Source organism: Schistocerca americana, chromosome 7 (assembly GCF_021461395.2).
Source record: "Schistocerca americana isolate TAMUIC-IGC-003095 chromosome 7, iqSchAmer2.1, whole genome shotgun sequence".
In the NCBI taxonomy this organism is placed as follows: domain Eukaryota; kingdom Metazoa; phylum Arthropoda; class Insecta; order Orthoptera; family Acrididae; genus Schistocerca; species Schistocerca americana.
In genome coordinates, this window is record NC_060125.1 from 372,333,187 (window position 1) to 372,355,897 (window position 22,711).

Sequence of the window (22,711 nt, forward strand, 5' to 3'; positions counted from 1 at the left end):
CAACCACCAGCGCAAAATTTATGAATTACCTTAAGGACAATTGCCTGCTATTAAGATATTAAAAAAACTTACAATTGCTAGCAAGACCAGCGGGCACACCACTCTTTGTCACAATTAAATTACGTGAACTCTTATACCCCACTGTTCAGTGAAAACTGTAACGAGTACAATTCTGAAAATTTCATTATAAGCTTTACTGGGACTCACTGCGCTAAGGCTAGGAAACCATCGAATGCAGTATATTTGATAAACAGATTATGGCCTTGCAGCTGATCACGTATCACATCAAACAACAATTTCCCACGAGCTGGAAGAGGCACGCTCGTTCATTATATTATTTAACACCTGCCTTAAACACCATGAACTCTTCATAGGCACACCTTTACTTCCATGGTAACACCCATGCGCTTATAGTTACCAGAAGTGAGGCAGCAGCCCACAACACCTTCACACTCGTGCCCTAAGTACAATCTCACTTAACCTTTGGCTAGACATCAGATATGACTTGCGACGGGTACATCAGGCGGTTCTAGGCGCGCAGTCCGGAACCGTGCGACTGCTACGGTCGCAGGTTCGAATCCTGCCTCGGGCATGGATGTGTGTGATGTCCTTAGGTTAGTTAGGTTTAAGTAGTTCTAAGTTCTAGGGGACTGATGACCACAGCAGTTGAGTCCCATAGTGCTCAGAGCCATTTGAACCATTTTGGTACATCAGGCGGCAATAAGGCACCGGACGACCTTATACAGCCGTGGCCGGAACTAGCAACACGGAACCCAAGGCAGCAACAAGTCAGGAAAAGCTCTCCACCAAGCTGCCCCGTACACGTGGTCGGTTCCCGCTCCACTACAAGCGCACTCCGGCCTCGGGTAACGTCTAACGCCAAATGTTCACGTCCTTGGCGAGAGCCTCCAGTTAACTCCTCCGGCAAAGATAAGGCAGCCAAGACTCAGTACACGCCACAAGCAAAGATAAGAGCGCGAAGGCCAGGTACTTGCAAATACGCTGGCGCGCGAGCAAACCGTCACGGCTCAGAAATATCCCTGGAGAGATGTTTTCTGGAGCGTCTTGTCCTCCCCCAGTGAGGGTACTGAACATAGTAACAAAATTCGACTAGCCTGGATTTATTGCATAAACAGCGTCAAAATCATTCACTACTCTCTGCCCAGTATCAACTCTAGTGTGCCGGCCGCGGTGGCCGTGCGGTTCTGGCGCTGCAGTCCGGAACCGCGGGACCGCTACGGTCGCAGGTTCGAATCCTGCCTCGGGCATGGGTGTGTGTGATGTCCTTAGGTTAGTTAGGTTTAAGTAGTTCTAAGTCTAGGGGACTTATGACCTAAGATGTTGAGTCCCATAGTGCTCAGAGCCATTTGAACCATTTTTTAAAAAAAAAAAACCTCTAATGTCACTCAGCCTGTCAGTTTCTACAAAGGCAATCCGAATGTTTCCAAGTCTTTAATGTTGCTGAGAAGGAAGACGAAGCTGCTATTGATGTACACAAGACCATTTTAGATCTCAGGCTCAGTGAAAACATTTCCTATCTGTCGTACTAAAACTGAAGAGGCTCTAGGGAACGAAGCAGTGATATATTTCACGGTTTGAAAATGTTCATTATAAAAGGCGCCAGCTTTCCACACCTCGTTATAACACACTTAGCTAGGTTTGACAGGGCAAATGGAGTAAACGATGCTTGAATACGCTTAGGACAATTGGCGCCTTCAGCGTGTATACTGCAGGAACCGAATACATAATAGGAATTTATTCTTCTCGAATTACCTCAGACCACAGGACTTTAAGACAGTCATTCGCAAAAACATTTACTGTTGAATGACTTCTGAGTTCCAGCACTTTGCGGAAACCAACAATGCCTTTGAGGGTTCTTCTCCGTCGAGCTTCTCGCCAGTGGGATTGCCCATGGAACGTCCACATACTTCCGTTACTTCGTTGACGGTTTTACGGGTGTGTTGGTTACAGGGCTGGTTTATGGTCCAAGCAAGACAAACAGAGATTGGGACCAGAGGCACACCAAATGCAAAATGTATACACATTGTGTATCATAATTAGCAGCGAAAACTAACACGCGTGAAAAATACGACAATCGATTCACAAACGACCAGTTTGCAAGATATCTGCGAATGTGTGATTACGAGCTGCCATTGACCTCAGTATCTTATTTTGTCCTAAGTGGAATTAGAGCCCGGTTGGAGGCAAGTATATACTTTTGTACTGACTAGGACAATACTTCACAAAGACGCCAGTGGTAGTTCGTGACCGTGCAAATATGTCGCAAACTGTTGGTTTGCAGGTTTACTGGAATATGTTTGATTTTGCTCTCTTTTACTTCCCTTGTGTCAGTGTGTAAACTAGCAGGTTAATATTGCCTCTAGATTCTTCTGCGCAAGATGCAGGGCATGGTTCACAACCCAATAGGCAGTAGGTGTTCCGTGGTCTGTGGTTCTCCACAGTCACAGTTGGTGGTATGCACAGGGAAGTAAGTCTTCTAGAGGTTACTCCTGAATTTTCCAACTCCAGAACGAAGATGGTTGAGTGGCCTCCACACGATCCAGTGCTGCTGATGTCTAGGTGGCAGGGTTTCCGAAGAGAGAAGCCAGGTAGAATTACTCTCAAGTCGAGAGGTCTACAACTGCTTACTTGTTGTACCTGCTGTTGTTTGAAAGACTCAAGTGGTACTGAGAAAATTTCTTCTGGACCTCAACCTTGGGGATGCTAGAACGTGCCCATGTAGTGGATGGTTTTCCTGATGAGCCTGATTTGTTCTCTCTGCGTTGGCAGCTACTCTTTAGAAATGGCGCCGTGAGGTGAGAATCGTAGGATAGTCCTTAACCGCTTCTTACCGTAAAGTATTTAAGGACTTCCTACGATTTTCACCGTTACAAAGCCACTTCTAAACGAAATCACGACTACGTGTATCGACTGCAGCGAGAGGGACATCTTCACAAGACGCGAGGTGAGTTCAGATGGTTCAAATGGCTCTGAGCACTATGGGACTTTACATCTGAGGTCATCAGTCCCCTAGAACTGAGAACTACTTAAACTTAACTAACCTAAGGACATCACAAACATCCATGCCCGAGGCAGGATTCGAACCTGCAACCATAGCAGTCGCGCGGTTCCGGACTGCAGCGCCTAGAACTGCTCGGTCACCGCGGCCGGCTCCCGAGGTGAGTGTTCTGCAGAGAAATACTCCGTGATGGACCTGGGGTAGTTCATCTCCTACGACGTCCCCTGGCGTGCACGCTAATTTCTCACCACTAGGTAGCGTGGCACGTTACTCTAACGAGTGGTAGATGGAGTAACGTTCGTAAACTGTTTTGTGACTATGGCGCAACAAGCTGTAAACCGGTTCGAAATAAACAAATTGAAACCAGGTTGGTAGGTACTCAGAGAGCGCACAGGATAAGGTTATGATTGTGGAGAGGGCCGTAAACAGTTTCTGTGAGTTGCGAAATCAAACACACAACTTTATTTTTCTAAGAACCACTCAGTTACACATTGATTTAAAAGCCTACAATTAGACAATACGACTGAAGGCCTAGTTAAAGAACTTGAGATGCTTTCTGGACTGAAGGCCCAAAACCACACCAAAGACAAGAACGGCTGAAGGCCTGGCTTAGAAATCAAATGCAATTAAAAATAGAAAGTAAAAACTTTTTTCCTTGAAAAAAATATGCAGTTGAAAACAATTAGCGGCTGAAGGCCTACGCTACACGTCTGAAGGACAACTACAATGAAAACACATTAATAAACAATTTTTACAACCAAAAAATTCCTTTTAAACTTAACAACAGAATGGCCGAAAGGCTAATTAAAGATATCAACTTATTGCATGGCTGAAGGCCACAAACAAATTTGAAACAATGCCTGAGGGCCTGAACAACATGTCAGACAAACAATTTAAAATAAATCCATTCCTTCTGATAAAAAGAAATTCCTTTAAAGAATACACAAGGCTGAAGGCCTTATTAAAAGGGGTTCACGTAAATCCTCGGCTGAAGGCCACACATAACACATCGAAAAAATAACAAACAATTTCAAATAGAACCAATTTTAAGAAAAATTTTTTTTTTCTTTCTTAAAATAAAATCAGAATGACGATGTGTGTGAAATCTTATTGGACTTAACTGCTATGGTCATCAGTCCCTAAGCTTACACACTACTTAACCTAAATTATCCTAAGAACAAACACACACACACCCATGCCTGAGGGAGGACTCGAAACTCCACCGGGATCAGCCGCACAGTCCATGACTGCAGCGCCCTAGACCGCTCGGCTAATCCCGCGTGGCAAAATAAAATCAATCTTCAAAATTTTATTTTATCACAGCTGAAGGCCTTTATGTAAAATTTAAAAAGAACTGAATTAATACACAGCTGAAGGCCTCACACAATACTTCAAACTAAAATGAAAATCACAATCTAAATTCTAAAAAAAAAAAAAAAAAAAAAAAAAAAAAAACACAACAAGTGGTGCTCAGAAGTGTTCCACTGGTCGGCTTGAGTAGGTAGCTCATACATAAGGTGAAGTGAGACAGGCAGCCAGGAGTTGAAGTTAAATAATCGGATGGCAACCCAAACTAGAGACAGCCCAAGAACCAACAATTTAACCAAAATCCGACCAACAGCACAACGATCGAAAATATCGGGTGAGGACGAAGATACGAATAGCACTACGTCTTCAGAAATTGGCGTTTAAAAACAGCCAAGGGAACAATAACCACTCTAAGCAAAGCTAAATCAAAGAATTTAAAAGGCTGTCGAACTACACGCCGTGCTGGACAGCATCAACACGATGAGGAAAGGCACACTGCCGGAAAAGTATGCTAACAACCAAGGCAGGTTATTGGGGCATTAACGGCTACAGGGCAGAAAATACCGCTGGTGCACTTCACTGGTAAGTAACAGTGAATTTAATAATTAATCGCAATACAGGAAGATTGCTGCAAGATTTTACCGACTGCTAGCCCGAATGGCCCAGGGAGCAACAACCTGCAAATGGACGAAGAGATGTCACAATAGTCGAGGCTTCATAACAGGTTAACTGATCACTCTACTTCAGCCTCCAGGTTCAGTGAGTAACGAACTTTGTTGTTCTCGCAGCTAGCGCCTCACGATCCGACAGTGCGTGCATGCCGTCAGTGGTCCCGGCCTGACCTCACCCCATGGAGACTTCTTCACTGCTTCGTCCCAACCGAATGACTGCCTGCAGCACGCAGACAGCATTAAAATATCTGCTCAGTCAAAACCACACAAGCTACACACGGTTCCACAAAAACACTGCCACAAACAACTCGCACAATACTAAAACCACTGACTGGAACAACAAGGACGAATCACAAGTCGACACACACGAAGAACCCGGAAGCGGTTGGCGACCAAATACATGTCCTCCGATGAGACGACCGACAGAACGACCAACCAAGGTCGTCCCCACCCAAGTCACGTATGTCGCCAATGGTCGGGAGAGTCATGGCTGTCCGGTCGTCAGAGCAGCAGCTCCATCCCGACTGAACTCCCGACACACAAACCCGGAAATACTATCGGTCGCTCCAAAGATAGTACGACAGTGCTCTTACCGATAAGCGCTGCTGCTGCCACTCATGGGCAGGTAAGCCAGCAACTTAGTGACGCTAGTAAATCGAATAAGAAACGGGACGGCAGTACCGCAAAGACAGGATGTCAAGCAATAAACGGAACAGACACGAGCCGCGCACTGCTCATAAATATTAGTAGAAAAAAATAGTTTCTTTCTTTTTCAACCTTAAAAAACGATAAATGTTTCTTGGAGAGCGCCTCCGTTACCGAATGACTAGAGTCGCTGCCTTTGTTGCGGAAGGACTCGGCTTCGAAACTCGGCAACTTCTCAGCTTTATTTCTGATTAGAGAAGTCAGGAACGGTTTCCACTTAGCTTCTTGAGGCTGATTGAAGGGCTGCTTCAGAAAAGAAACTGCGGCGCCACCGGGGTTTATCTACTGGCAATAACGGCTGCAAGGATTGGAGACATGCCCAGCACATATTCCGCGATCATAGATCGCACCTCGTACAGCCTTTCAGGTAGCAGTCGGTCAGCTGGAACACGCCTAAGGCCTAATCATGAGTGGTGTTTACGTTCTATACAGGGTGATTCAAAAAGAATACCACAACTTTAGGAATTTAAAACTCTGCAACGACAAAAGGCAGAGCTAAGCACTATCTGTCGGCGAATTAAGGGAGCTATAAAGTTTCATTTAGTTGTACATTTGTTCGCTTGAGGCGCTGTTGACTAGGCGTCAGCGTCAGTTGATGCTAAGATGGCGACCGCTCAACAGAAAGCTTTTTGTGTTATTGAGTACGGCAGAAGTGAATCGACGACAGTTGTTCAGCGTGCATTTCGAACGAAGTATGGTGTTAAACCTCCTGATAGGTGGTGTATTAAACGTTGGTATAAACAGTTTACAGAGAATGGGTGTTTGTGCAAAGGGAAAAGTTCTGGACGGCCGAGAACGAGTGATGAAAATGTAGCACGCATCCAGCAAGCATTTGTTCGCAGCCCAGGAAAATCTACTCGCAGAGCTAGCAGAGAGCTGCAAATTCCACAATCAACTGTATGGAGAGTCCTACGAAAAATTGGTTCAATCACTGTCTGCAGCTGATAAGATTAAAAGAATCGATGTCTGTGATTTTATCCTTGCTCAAATGGAAACAGATGAATCTTTCGTTTCAAAGATTGTGTTTAGTGATGAAGCAACTTTCCACACTAACGGGAAAGTCAACCGTCACAATGTCTGTATATGGGGCACTGAGAATCCGCGGGAAACAACTCAGTATGAACGTGACTCGGCTAAGGTGAACATTTTCTGTGCCATTTCAGCCAATAAAGTTTTTGGTCCCTTTTTCTTCGAAGGTGCTACTGTAACTGGACTACAGTATCTGGAGATGTTAGAGAATTGGCTGTTCCCTCAGCTCGAACAAGAAGCACAACAATTCATATTTCAGCAGGATGGAGCGCCACCACATTGGCACTTACCTGTCCGTAACTACCTGAACGTCAACTACCCGTGGCGATGGATCGGCCGCCAGGCAGCCCGTGACAGAGCACTTCATCACTGGCCTCCAAGAAGCCCTGATCTTACCCCCTGCGATTTTTTCTTGTGGGGGTATGTTAAGGATATGGTGTTTCGGCCACCTCTCCCAACCACCATTGATGATTTGAAACGAGAAATAACAGCAGCTATCCAAACTGTTACGCCTGATACGCTACAGAGAGTGTGGAACGAGTTGGAGTATCAGGTTGATATTGCTCGTGTGTCTGGAGGGGGCCATATTGAACATCTCTGAACTTGTTTTTGAGTGAAAAAAAACCTTTTTAAATACTCTTTGTAATGATGTATAACATAAGGTTATATTATGTTTCTTTCATTAAATACACATTTTTGAAGTTGTGGTATTCTTTTTGAATCACCCTGTATTTCTCGGCCGATGACTGCGTCAATACGTGCTGAAGATGAACATTTCAATGATGATCCTACTAGTAAGAATACTGAAGTAGAGGACTCACGAAAGACAGGAAATTGCAGGAAATGAATTCGCAGTTGCGAATACGAACCATCTTTGGCTATATGCCTGAATGACATAAGTGAAAATTTATGCCGGACCGGTACCTGAACTCGTTTTATCCGAGCGGTCGGCTATCCTCTTTCGCTATCCGTCCACGAATCGCGGGCATATCCAGCTTTCCGTATGTCGTCGGCCTTGTGTAACAACCTGCACTCGTACATTACATGTATTCCCGTCCAGGAAGGGCGTATTTATTGAGAGTCGAGGGCCTGGTATTGGCGAATAACTACGGATTAGTAGTGCCTGTGTTATTAAGAATTACGATGCAATGTTTGGACATGCATGCATAAAACAATTTATGTGATCATTGACTAAAATAAACTTTACAGTTAAAAGTAATATATGCTCATTGATGCTCGCTGCCAGTCAGTTCTTCTCCGAGATCAGAACCAATAAGGATGCTACCCCACAGATGATTATTCAGTTATTGTTGTCAGAGAATATGTTAATCATGTCTTACCAATACACCTGTTCTTGCGAATATACTGATGTTCTTTGATGTTTAACTTTGTGGGAGCGTATGGATGTTACACGAACGGAATAGCTGAGAAAAAAATTTCAAAGTACTTGTTAGCCCGGTGACCTGGAAGGTGCGGGAGTGTACCTTTTAAGTAGCAGCACGATCTTTGGTTCAACGGAGGCACGAAAAGTGGTGCGTAGAGCAGTTAATTTCTGAGCAACTGGATGCTACATGGTCTGGATTTATCGCAACATAAATTTCTCTACCAGGAACCAGTACCGAACACGGAGAAGCATATCTGCTACCAGGAAGAACGAAATATAGTTCAGTGTTGAAGGTATCATTCTGGACCATACTCTAACGCAATGGACTGTATTTTGTAAAACTACTACGTGCACAAGAATACGGGGAGAAAATTTCTCTCGGCTCAGACTGCAGATATCCGTGTTTCCGAGTGTTATGGAGATGTTTATACCTGTACCTGGCGTTAATCAGCGCGTGCATAAATGTTTCCTCTACTAGTTTACAGCGAAAAAGTCGTGCGAGATACGCTGCGAACCCATCTGAACTTCTATGGCAGTTTCTGTGTATTATCTGCGAAGCTGTCAGAGTAAGTCATCTACACACCACGGACGTCCGAAGAAGTACTCTCTCTCTCTCTCTCTCTCTCTCTCTTTCTCTCTCTCTCTCTCACACACACACATACACACACCTCTCAAATTGTTCAAATGGCTCTGAGCACTATGGGACTTAACATCTGAGGTCATCAGTCCCCTAGAACTTGGAACTACTGAAACCTAAGTAAACTAAGGACATCACACACATCCATGCCCGAAGCAGGATTCGAACCTGCGACCGTGGCGGCCGCGCGGTTCCAGACTGAAGCGCCTAGAACCGCTCGGCCGCACCGGCCGGCAAACACACCTCTCAGTTCCACACATATCTTACCACACATACATCAAGTGCAGACTATACTCTTACATCAGACTAATTAATAATGCCAGAACGAAATGTCACTCTGCAGCGGACAGCGAGCTGGTTTGAAAGCCCTTCGCAGATTAAAACTGTTCGTCCATCCTGGGCTCGAACCTGGGATCTTTGCATTTTGCTGGTAGGTGGTCTACCAACTGAGCTATGTAAGCCTGAGTCACTATCCGCTCCACAGGAAAGTACACTACTGGCCATTACAATTGCTACAGCCCGCATCTCGTGGTCGTGCGGTAGCGTTCTCGCTTCCCACGCCCGGGTTCCCGGGTTCGATTCCCGGCGGGGTCAGGGATTTTCTCTGCCTCGTGATGGCTGGGTGTTGTGTGATGTCCTTAGGTTAGTTAGGTTTAAGTAGTTCTAAGTTCTAGGGGACTGATGACCATAGATGTTAAGTCTCATAGTGCTCAGAGCCATTTGAACCAGCTAATTGCTACACCTCGAATATGACGTCCTACGGACGCGAAATTTAACCGACAGGAAGAAGATGCTGTAATATGCAAACGATTAGGTTTTCAGAGCATTCACACAAGGATGGCGCCGGTGGCGACACCTACATCGTGCTGACATGAGGAAAGTTTCCAACCGATTTCTCATACACAAACAGCAGTTGACCGGCGTTGCCTGGTGAAACGTTGTTGTGATGCCTCGTGTAAGGAGGAGAAATGCGTACCATCACGTTTCCGACTTTGATAAAGGTCGAATTGTACCCTACCGCGATTGCGGTTTATCGTATCGCGACGTTGCTGCTCGCGTTGGTCGAGATCCAATGACTGTTAGCAGAATATGGAATCGGTGGGTTCAGGAAGGTTATACGGAACGCCGTGCTGGATCTAAACGGCTTCGTGTCACTAGCAGTCGAGATGACAGGCATCTTATCCGCATGACTGTAACGGATGATGGAGTCTCGATCCCTGAGTCAACAGATGGGGTTGTTTGCAACACAACAACCATCTGCACAAACACTTCGACGACGTTTGCAGCAGCATGGACTATCAGCTTGGAGACCATCGCTGCAGTTACCCTTGACGCTGCATCACAGACAGGAGTGCCTGTGGTGGTGTACTCAACGACGAAACTGGGTGCACAAATGGCAAAACGTCATTTTTTCGGATGAATCCAGGTTCTGTTTACAGCATCATGATGGTCGCATCCGTGTTTGGCGATATCGCGATGAACGCACATTGGAATCGTGTATTCGTCATCGCCATACTGGCGTATCACCCGGCGTGATGGTATGAGGTGCCATTGGTTACACGTCTCGGTCACCTCTTGTTCGCATTGACGGCACTTTGAACAGTGAACATTACATTTCAGATGTGTTACGACCCGCGGCTCTACCCTTCATTCGATCCCTGCGAAACCCTACATTTCAGCAGGATAATGCACGACCGCATGTTGCAGGTCCTGTACATGCCTTTCTGGATACAGAAAATGTTCGACTGCTGCCCTGGCCAGCACACTCTCCAGATATCTCACCAATTGAAAAGGTCTGGTCAATGGTGGCCGAGCAACTGTCACGTCACAATACGCCAGTCACTAATCGTGATGAACTGAGGTATCGTGTTGAAGCTGCATGGGCAGCTGTACCTGTACATGCCATAGAATTCGTAGTCTCGGTCACATTTTAGTTTACTACGTGTAACCTGCTACGGCTTTACACTATCCTTAGATCTTATGAAAGCAGCGATGCGGTGAGTGCTTTCTCGTTAAGCTTTCCCTGTGCGCCAATGACCTCGGCTTGTTTATGGCTGGAAAGGAGTAGGTTCTACCTTAAGCCGGTTCTCGAACAGCTTCAGAATGAAACAAATTGCAATAAGAAAACAGAATTTTTAAAATGAGATGCAGTCTGTCTGATTATGGTTCAAATGGCTCTAACACCATACCACTTAACATCTGAGGTCATCACTCCCCTAGAGTTTGACCTACTTAAACGTAACTAACCTAAGGACATCACACACATCCATGCCCGAGGCAGGATCCGAACCTGCGACCGCAGCAGCGGCGCGGTTCCGGACTGAAGCGCCTAGAACCGCTCGGCCACACCGGCCGGCTCTGTCTGATTATACGAAGCCTCCCGTAGTGTGCTATTTACAATTAAACGTTGACACTGCTATTGCACTTGGACTTGCTGTGGTAACTATTGGACTGTTGTTTACTGATTCATTTCGACCGGAAGCCCGGTGTGTACAAGATCCCTTGTCACTGCGGGAAGGCTTATATTGGTCAGACAATACGGACCATTCAGGACCGATGTGTTGAGCACAAGCGACACACACGTTTGCTTCAGGCTGAGAAATCTGCTGTGGCGGAGCACTGTCTCGCCGAGGGACGTAGAATGCTGTGTGACGAGACACAAATGATTGCCCCTGCATATTGCTAAGCGGACTGTGTTTTAAAAGAATCCATAGAGATTCGTGTTGTGTTGGCAGAAGAGCCAACACCGTGTTACTAGAGGAGGCCGAAATGCACGCGTTTTAGCGCACGCAGGCGGGCGTGAGGAGGGAAGGACTATACCGACGTGAGGTCTGGAACATGAAAAGGAATTAGAATTTAGAAAGCGGACGTAGCTAGTGTGATACTTAACTTTAATCCTTAATGATGAACATCGCTCTTGACGGTACATGATTCACAAGAGTATCTGTTCAGAATACATTCTCATACATAGTAACTGAATATGGCGCCTTGCTAGGTCGTAACAAATGACGTAGCTGAAGGTTATGCTAAACTGTCGTCTCGGCAAATGAGAGCGTATGTAGTCAGTGAACCATCGCTAGCAAAGTCGGCTGTACAACTGGGGCGAGTGCTAGGGAGTCTCTCTAGACTAGGCCTGTCGTGTTGCGGCGTTCGGTCTGCAATCATTGATAGTGGCGACACGCGGGTCCGACGTATACTAACGGACCGCGGCCGATTTAAAGGCTACCACCTAGCACAAGGCCGGCCAGAAATTCTGCTCGCTTGCGGTGTTCCTGCACATGTGCAATTTCCGGGTCACAGCGTGCACGACGCAGCCGTCTGCGTTCATGTAGTGCATGTTTCTACGCACAGATGTCGCTTTATCCACTTGCTGGGATACTCGGTACCGGCGCATTCTAGTGCTCTTTCTACAGCTTGCAAGCCAACCATGGGAAGGTATTTAGCGTATTAAACATTTAAAATTCTGTCACAGTCTTCTCATTGAGACGTCTACTTTTATGTTAACAGTTTAACCCAGTAAGACAAGTAATACAGTTAACAACCGTGGGTTTTTATTAAGGCAGCTTGACTGACGGCACGTAAATACACCTAATGTTTTTGATCTATTATTTAAGAAAGAGAGCACTTAGCGACTTCCAACGAACCTTATTCATGATTTCAAATAACATTAAACTAATGCAAGGTTTCCTATAACTGATTCTCGGTGGCCTCAATTACACCCACATAATTTCTGTCTCACTGACCTCCGAACAGAATGATAGCCGCAGACCTCTCGATGATCACCTGTTATTTCAATACCATTATTGCTATATCTTTAATCAGTTCCGTCTGAAATCTGCATAATAACCGACAATTAGATGAATGTTATGTTTTATCGACTTTAGCTGAGCGTAGCCCCTCACACATTAAAAAAAAACAAATAAGGCTAAATGCAAGTATACATTGGCACAATCGGTTTAATGACCAACTTTCCTGATAATAATGTAACATGGAGCAGAATGAGGCAATAATGCACAGTTAGTAAAAAATAATTTTTAATTATGAAATGAATAAATCCATACATGTTTATCACTGGTCATGAGAAATGATACACGAGTTGATGTGTCTCATTCATTTTATTAAGGACATTTAATTTTGCTTGCCGTTCTTCACTGTTGAGTACACTACACTCGTCTTTGTGATATGTTTTGTAATGTCATTCAATTGAAAACTTACGCTGGCCGCCTATTATTCGGCGGCACAGCAAACACTGTGAGTTTTCACCAACGGCTACAAAAAAGAGTTGCAGTTCCCAGTCATTTTCAAACGACTGAGAACACAGATCTCCCGTCCTTTGCTTTTTCACAGTACCTGCCATTTCTCAGTACCTCTCTGTTACGTTTACGGTTACCAGGGATAAACGAGACTGGATATGTTGCGCTCTTGCTTGTACCACATAAACAAGGAAGTGGAGCCGCCGCCGTTCATTTAGGACACATGTCTAATAACAGACGTCGCTATTGTTCGCCGTCGCACACGTGCGCACATGTGCAGCACTTCCGCACGTCTGCACGCTGTGCAGCGTTTGGCCGGCCCTGACCTAGCAAGTGTGGTGTCTGGCGGTGACACCACAATTCGTTTATCTGATATTCTTATTAATGGAGACGAGGGTTGCCTTTTAAGTAAGACTTGGAACCCAGTGTTATCAGACATCAAAAAACAACGGTCTGTGTTTCGATGGTCGGAATAATTTTTAGTTTTTTGGTCGCGATATCTCGATTTCGCTTGTTTCTATGTTTACTTACGCTAGAGGGCAGTTACGGCACCTTCTCGCGCACGCGTTGTGGGCCTTCTGCGGCCTATATAGGGGCCGCCGCTTGCGCTGAGAAGTCAGTTCCGGCGAGATCGTGTAGCAGCACTCTCACGTGAATATGGTGGCCAGTTGGACCGCTGAAATATTGTGTCAAGATGACGTTATGATCCGGCTCCAAACACGAGAAGAATATTATCACTTTGACTCTGGCTGTTTGGTCCTGATTGCAGGGCCGCTTTGAGGCCGAAGCTATACAAGCGACCGCTCGTGGCGCTTCTGGCTCATGGAGTGTATCATAATTTCTAGCGAAAAAATCAATTTCCAAGCTCATTAGATTTTAGATTATTTTTAAGGTCTTACGAGAAGCCCAAGGAATGACAATTAATGTTAACGGGACGGAGGAGAGGAGGAGGGAGCTTAAAATGATACGTCGCTTGTGGAAAAATGTTCGTAACCGGCTCTGCCTGGTTGCTAATGATTCATAAGCTGTTCCTCTATTTCGCTCAGCAAGCGAGTACGAACCGGGTTTGGTGTCGGTCGCAGTGTATCTGAACACAAAGCCAGTTCGGCCTTTGTCGGTGACCCACAGGCGCAGATTGCAGTCATGCTGCGGCAACAGATTTTTAAATGAGCTGCTGCTACTTACATTGCGAGCCTAATAGTCGCCTCTGCACGAGACAATGGGGGAAGGGGGGGGGGGGTAGAAATGCCATATTACCAGGTACGTCCTACTCTGGAAGCTACTGTGAGTCACATGTGGCTGACCTTCCACCGAAGACGGAAAACTGGTTCTCGAATAATTACTAGCAGTAGTACGCTGACAAAACGTCCACTACGTAGGTGAAATATGATCTGTGAACGAACGATCACTTGAACAGAAACTGGCGCCGCTCTCTGGGAAGAGAGCACGCAGCAGGGCAGGGCTGTTGTACAGGACATACCGATTGTACTGTTATGGCTATCACTATCTAGTATACCAAGTATATTATAATTTCATAGTATAAGAAGAGAGAGCAGAATTTCCTTATCGTAAGAAATGGTTCAGGATAACAATCTTCCGTTATAAGTTCAAAAATGGTTCAAATGGCTCTGAGCACTGTGAGACTTTACTTCTGTGGTCACCAGTCCCCTAGAACTTAGAACTACTTAAACCTAACTAACCTAAGGACATCACACACATCCATGCCCGAGGCAGGATTCGAACCTGCGACCGTAGCGGTCACGCGGTTCCAAACTGAAGCGCCTAGAACCGCACCGCCACACCGGCCGGCCGTTATCAGTTTAATGAAAATTAAAATGTGTGATCAGTAGTTACACCATCTAATTAAAAGTATCCAGACACATATTGTGGATGTCAACAAAGTAGGGTGAGGCTTTCTGAAAATGACGTGGATATATGGTTAGAAATAAGAAATTATCTACTGCTCAGCCCATGTGCGCAGCTCGGGCGCCATTACGTTATAGTAACGTTGCTAGACATGACGTGCACAAGCGGCAAGAAGCTTTTTCCAAATATATTTAATGCAGGCAGCAATCATCCCGAATGAAACGGATTATAACAATCCACCACGCCCGCATAAAACAAGATATATTGTTGAAACATATGAATGCTAATTATAAATCTTCCCGCTACCAGTTGTACAGGATCCACCACGTTGGTGAACAGAACAACTAGCGACATCTGTTATAAACTCGAGTAACTGCATAGTTGGGGAATCGGACTATGGGGCTTTCTGAATTGGCCTGTAGCTTGTACTGTTTCTTCTTTATTAATGTATTCATGCAGCCTAATTATATACAAAAATCCCTCCCTGTTTTTGGTTAAATTTTCGGCATCGCCTGGAGACTTGGAGCTAACGTAGGAAATGCTGTGAAGGGATTTGAGTGCACGGGAATTTTCCCTTTCAATCCCAACAAAAGAGAAGCACACAAATTCATTCCTTCGTCCACATTCCTGAGTGATGAGAACAAGAATAGGAAGCAAACCCAGGCCCTGCAGCTACTTCTGATCCTCCAAGAAATTTGGAAGGTCAAAGCTCAGCAACATCATATTCTTCCGTTATGCCAACCCCAACGAAAAGCACCGGTACCAGGCGTGCGAGGAGAGAGAAAAATTCAACTTGCCATCAGACTTCACCAGTTCATCTCAACCGTATGAGGGGAAAGAGAAAATTGCATTTTGAAAACTCCAAAAGAAGGAAGGTCGAAGGTTACCGAAATGCGCTGAAGCGAATCCATTAAATTCAGAAGTGGATTCATCTTCATTATCACCTACATCTACATCTACGTGATTACTCTGCTATTCACAATAAAGTGTCTGGCAGAGGGTTCAAAGAACGACCTTCAAGCTGTCTCTCTACCGTTACACTCTCGAACGGGACGCGGGAAAAACGAGAACTTAAATTTTTCTATGTAAGCCCTTCTTTGTACTTTTTCGATGTCATCCGTCAGTCCCACCTGATGCGGATCCCACACCGCACAGAAATACCCAGAATAGGGCGGACAAGCGTGGTGTAAGCAGTCTCTTTGGTAAACCTGTTGCACCTTCTAAGTGTTCTGCCAATGAATCGCACTCTTTGGTTTGCTCTACCCACAATATTATCTATGTGATCGTTCCAATTTAGGTTATTTGTAATTGTAATCCCTAAGAATTTAGCTGAATTTACAGCCTTCAGATTTGTGTGACTTTTCGCGTAATCGAAGCTGAATCGGAGGAAGAAAACGTACCTTGTTGTTTCTCCAACATCAAATATTACGACCCTATATCTGTGAAGAAAGAGGAATGGATCAGGTGGGATAAGAACAATGTGTGGTTTCACGACACTTGTTTTCGGGGCTGCTATTTACAGTGAAGAAGAATAGATCTTGAAGCAATGTACATTTGATTCAAAACTTATAATCATGATATATTTACCATTACAATATAACGTGTGTAGTAACATATTTACTACCCCTTTGGGGCCCAAAAAATTGAAATATTTCACTTACCCTATGAGATGTGTCCACCCTTCGCATTTATCACGGCTTGAACTCTACTGCAGACACATTCATTAATGTGTCTGAATGCCTGTGGAGGGATGACAGTCGATTCCTCCTTAGGAGCCGAAGCCAGAGAAGGTAGAGATGTGGATACTAGGAATAGGAGCAAAGTCGGCATTGTAACACATCCCAAAGGTGTCACATTGGTTTCAAATCGGGACTATGGGCAGAGCTGATACAATCATGGTCCCTTTAACTCTTCCTCTACTGTAAGCGGTACACAATGCTGAAAAGTGTGCTCATATCCTTTTGCATTTAGCGTTTCCTTAAGTCCAACAAAGGGAATACAACCCCACCACGAAGAACAGCCTCATATCGTAACACCATCTCCTCTGTGCTTCACCATTGGATCGTTAGTAGCTGCTCCACCACTGTCATCCATTCTTTTTAACTCTCTACACACCACCCTCCCAACACTCGACGGTCCATGCGCATCAGTACATAAGGTCTGCCTGGACTTGGGGTTTAGCTGCAGTCATTACTTCGCGTTGACAATCCGCAGTCACATCACCAACATTTAAGTTGGGCAGCTGTAGAAGGGTTGAAAAGTCACTGATGGATTGTTACTAAGATGACCTCCAATGACTAGTCCTCGTTCGAGGTGGTTCATTGAACCCTCTGCCAGGTACTTTATTGTGAATAGCAGAGTAATCACGTAGATGTAGGTGTATATGAGGCTACTGAGCTGTCCCGACCAACCTGTGCTGCTGTTACTGCTTCTCTACTGGCAATACAATACTGAATACTCCCCGTCTTTCTCTACTGTTGGGTCCCTTTCTCGTCACTCCTAGTGGTCAGTTCTGAACTTCATAGGAGTATCTGGTTACTTTTCATCAGATAGTGTGTGTAAGCATTTTTAAATGGTTTTATACAGACTAGCGAACAAGGCAACGCTTCACGATTGCTAAATATGTTTGGTAATTCTATATACGTGCAAGTCTCCTCCTCTCTCCGTCCATCTACTCCTCTCCCCTCTCTTTGCCAATCTCCTCCTTTCCCCCTCTTTGTCCATCTCCTCCTCCCCCCTCTTTGTGTCCACTCCCCCCAAGTTCCTCTGCTCTTCCCCCCTCTCTCAGACCTTGAGCTTTGTTTACTATTATTGCCAACGAATCATTGATTTGGAATTGAAGTCGCTTAAAATAAATGGGTTAGCTGATTGGGAGCATCAGAGACCTCTCCTGCTACTGGCTCAGTGAGGATATTAGTTTCAATTATGGGTATAACGCATAGTTTTAATCTGCAAACGGGTTGAATTACAAAGTTTTGGACTATTCAGATCCCATAATCGTATTCTAATCAGATGCCTGTAAGTCATAAACAGTTTTCTGTTAAACCCTGTTGCAAGGAAGAAAACTAAACAATTTATAGTTGTATACTCTATTTTTGCTTAAATTATATATGATAAGAAAGAATCCACTGTATATGGGAGAAACAGTTTGTTTGATAGTTACAATGCCCTGCTATCATAGTTCTTCACGAATAAAGAATAGTTAAAACAGACTACAAGAAAGAATATGAAACCCCACATTTCTGCAGGACAGCGTTTTCTTTCTAGCAGTCGGTTTTCACAGAAAACCTGTATATTGCTGTTTAAAAAATATGCAGCCATGTCCGTCTGAATGTTTCTAAGAGTACCGTGTAAAAATCTGGAGTAATTCGGTCAATAAGTTTTCTAGGTGTTAGGTAACAACAATTTTGGATACCAATGTTTCCTCTTCATATGTTGTTGTTACGTTTATTACCGTGTTTATTAGAAGATATGTAACCAAAATCCACCTGAATTTTTGAGTATCGCGTGAAAATTCCAAGTAAATTGGTCAAGAACTTTTCTGTACCTCTGCTAACAACTTTCATCTGTTTAGCACATTGAACTCGCATTCGGGAGGACGATGGTTCCAACCCGCGTCCGGCCATTCTGTTTTAGGTTTTCCGTGATTTCCCTACATCATTTCAGGCAAATGTTGGGATGGTTCCTTCAAAAGGGCACGTCCGATTTCCTTCCCCATCGTTCCCTCATCCGATGGGCCCCATGACTTCGCTGTTTGGTCCCCTCCCTCAAATCAACCTACGAACAAACTTTTTTCCTTTATACACTACATATACAGGATGTATCAAAAAGCATAATCCGATTTTTAAAAAATCATAACTATTACGTTATTTAAGATATGTGCTTGATCAACGTACTGTAGGAAAGAGCAATCTCGCGACTTTTACGTGGTTGCCGCTAGGTAGTAGCAGTGTGCACCCACCTCAGTTCTAGTAAAAATGGTGTCGGGACAATAATAAGTGCTTTGTGTTCTACGTTTTGCGCAGTGTGGGTCAGTAATAACTCTTCAGCGAGACTTTAGTATTAGTTGTGTTGTGGATCCTCCTACAGCACAGGGCATTGGATGATGGCATGAACAATTCCGAGAAATAGGTTGTTTGTGTAAAGGCAAATCGCTGGGCTGTCCTCGAGTCGAACGTATCCACCATAGTTTCACAAGGAGTCCGCAGAAATCCGTTCGCCATGCAGCTCGACAGCTCAACATGCCCCCCGATGTCTGTCTGGCGTGTGTTGCGTCGACGTTTACACACGAAACCATTTAAAGTTCAGCTACTGCAAGCTCTTTGTGAAGGTGACAAACAATTACGTGTGGAGTTCCGTAATTTCGTTCTTGGGAAGATGGAGGATGGCAGTTTTCTTCCACACTTAGTGTTTAGTGACGAGGCAACAGTCCATTTAAATGGGAAGGTGAACCATCATAATGTGAGAATATGGGGTACGGGACAACCGCATGAATTTGTACAACATAAGAGGGACTCTCCAAAATTAAATGTGTTTTGTGCAGTTTCACAGGGAAAGGTGTATGGTCCATGTTTCTTTGTCGAGAACACTGTTACAGGAAGCACATATTTCGATATCTTCATAACTTCCTTTTTGCACAGTTGGAGACTGATTCGAACGACTTCGCTTACCAACAGGATGGAGCACCGCCACACTGGCATCTGGAAGTGCGGAAAATTTTAAATCAAAGGATTGCTGAACGATGGATCGGTCGCACTGGACCAAATGATTCAGCCTTACATTACTGGCGTCCAGGGTCACCGGATATGACTGTATGTGGTTATTTTTTGTGGGAGTTTATAAAAGACTCTGTTTATGTGCCTCCATTACCAATAACAATGAATGAACTGAGACATTGCATATCAACAGCTGTGGAAGCTGTAACTCAAGACATGTTGGCTGCAGTGTGCGTATAATTTGAATACTGCATTGACATATGCCTTGCATCTGAAGGGGATCATGTTGAACACCTATGGAAATTTATGAAAAAAGACCTTTTTGAGTTTCCCGTTAATCAAAAAACAAAATGTATTGTATATGTTTCTTAGTTTCAGAAATATAGACGTGCCAAATCGGATGATTCTTTTGACACACCCCGTATATTTAAAAATATCTAGCTTATGTCAGTCGGGAACGTTTATTAGAGTATCGTGTAAAAATATGAGGTAAATCGCCCAAGAACCTTTCGATATTTTTTGTAACAAAGTTAGAAAATGACTTGTCTGCATATAGTAGTATACATAAATCCTGTAATTTGGTACAAAGTAATTTAATTTCAAAATCCATAGAGCAATATCTGTGGCAACACAAGAGCCATGTTTTTTCTTTCCACTACACCCGTATTTAGAACATAAAATAACTATGTGCCAAAAACTAATATTCGGGAATGAAAATTAAGAAGCTTTATTCAAAAGTGATTCCTGAAAACACACTTTTGAATTACTAGGAAGTTGAGAACCAAATCCCTGGTGAGTAAGGAGGTGGTATTACCTGTGATAAGTGAGTGTAGAGACCAGGAGCTGACGTGGCGCCCGTGTGACGTGTGCAGAGCCGCTGACGGAGGTGCTGGGCGGCCCCGACCTGTACATCGACAAGGGCAGCACCATCAACCTCACGTGCCGCGTGCTGTACGCGCCGGAGCCGCCGCTGGCCATCGTCTGGAGCCGCGACTCGCAGGTGCGTACACCCTACCCCTCCCCTCTCCATGAACTGCTTTCCTCTGCTACGGAGCCTCTTCGATGGCACTTGACGGAACTGCAGAGGGCAAAAACTATCGAGGAAGACAGAGACTGGGACACGTCCAGCAAATAATTGAGGACGTAGGTTGCAACAGCTAATCTAAGAAGAAGAGGTTGGCACAGGGGAATTCCTAGCGAGCCGCATCAAACCAGTCAGAAGACTATAATAATAATGGCGTGTGACGAGGGCCTCCCGTCGGGTAGACCGCTCGCCTCGTGCAACTTTTTCGATTTGATGCCCCCTTTTTTTTTTTTTTTTTTTTTTTTTTGCATTTTGTTCGTTATTGATCGTTGTGTTTGGTCGTTGCGGACGTCGAAAGACATCCTGTTCAAGTTCGGTGGTTGATCCTTCCACTCAGTTTTTTATTACAGAGGCCAACCGGCTCTCTGACCGAACACGCTGAACTACCGTGCCGGCTACCACTTCGGCGACTTGCGCGTCGATGGGGATGAAGTGATGATGATTAGGACAACACAACACCCAGTCCCTGAGCGGAGAAAATCTCCGACCCAGCCGGGAATCGAACCCGGGCCCGTAGGATTGACAGTCTGTCGTCCTGACCACTCAGCTACCGGGGGCGGACATTCAGAAGACTGATGACTGAAGAGAGAGAGAGAGAGAGAGAGAGAGAGAGAGAGAGAGGCTATGGGAGCCGTATCAGACACACGTGCGATGTTATTATACATTAAGAAAACAATGTGAGACCTGAGTTTCTCCCAGTGTGTACAACGTTCATATAACTTGGGAATGCAGGATCGTGACGTTTGCGACAACCGCCGATATTTAAACCTTAGTACATCCTGCTATTTTCTAGGCAAAACTGCAGCAAGTAAGCGCTGCGCCAGGAAATTTAAAACCTCGGTTTTCAGAGAATCTCCTGAAAGATAACATACACACACACACACACACACACACACACACACACACACACACACACACTGAACATTAGTGTTATCACAAACCAAAGATGACCGACGTCAGCAGTTATCGGTAGTGAAATTAATAATTAGAGGGTGAACTAGCATATACTCTGCCCTTCTTTTTTTGGACATGGGAGAAAGCAGGATTCCATGCAGAATTTAAATAAAACTCATATCGTGCAGCAAAACACCTTGTTGTTCTGTTGAGCCCCATAGTAGATCGGTGTGAGCGCCTCATTAAGAACTCGGCAGATTTTTTACGTCTCTTAGAGGGAATGTGTTTGAATGATTCTGGTACTGTAGTAAGCTTTGATGTGGTCTCTGTCTATAGCCGTGTTCCTCTGATTCATTACGCTTGATTGAGGTTAGGTTTGGTGCTGTATGAACGAAACTATTTCTACATTGTCGACTTCCCCTTACTTTTTTTTATGTCCTGTGCTACAAGCAGACAGGTCGAGTTGCGATGGGAAGCCCGTTGTCACCTATTATTGGCAGTTTGTTTGTGGAAGATTTCGAGGAACGTGCCTTGGAACTGATACCTTTGAAACCTCAGTGTTTTTTAGGTAATGTAGACGATACTTTTGTTATTTGACCTCATAACATTGAGAATTTGAACGACTTTTTGGATCATCTGAATTAAATCCTCCTGTTCACGATGGAAGTGGAAAAGGATGGCTGTCTTTCCTTCCTTGATGTGTTAGTCTGGAGGAAGGTGGATGGAGCGTTGGGGCATGTTGTTTATAGGATGCCTATTCCAACTGACTTGTATCTGCAGGCTGACTGCTGTCACCATCAGGTTCAACGTGAAGGGATACTTCATACCTTGGTCCACAGGACCCATGTCATTTCGGACCGTGAGAGTTTTTCACGTGAGTTAGCCCATCTCGAAGTCACGTTTCCTTAGAATGGTTATAGTGAAAAACAGATCAGATGTGCGTTGTGTTATCGACCAACTGTGCACCAGGTGAGCGATGACAATATCGAGGTGGCACCAAAGTCTACGGCCCTTTTGCCTTACGCTGGAAGCATTTGGAACAGGATTGGTGGTATTTTGCGGAAATACGATGTGCACTGTGTTTTTCTACCACCACCTAAGATCAGGCTACTTTTAGTTCCGTAAAGGACCATCTTAGTTTGGGTA

General features: G+C 44.7%; 1 protein-coding gene across 1 annotated transcript in view; it reads left to right on the plus strand.

Moving 5' to 3' along the window:
* The window catches only part of LOC124622947 (zwei Ig domain protein zig-8-like), a 365,055-nt gene that overhangs the window by 301,675 nt on the left and 40,669 nt on the right, over positions 1-22,711 (plus strand). The window contains exon 4 of the mRNA XM_047148738.1: positions 20,460-20,587. Coding sequence (XP_047004694.1) covers positions 20,460-20,587 — 128 coding nt within the window. The remainder of the gene's footprint in view (positions 1-20,459; positions 20,588-22,711) is intronic.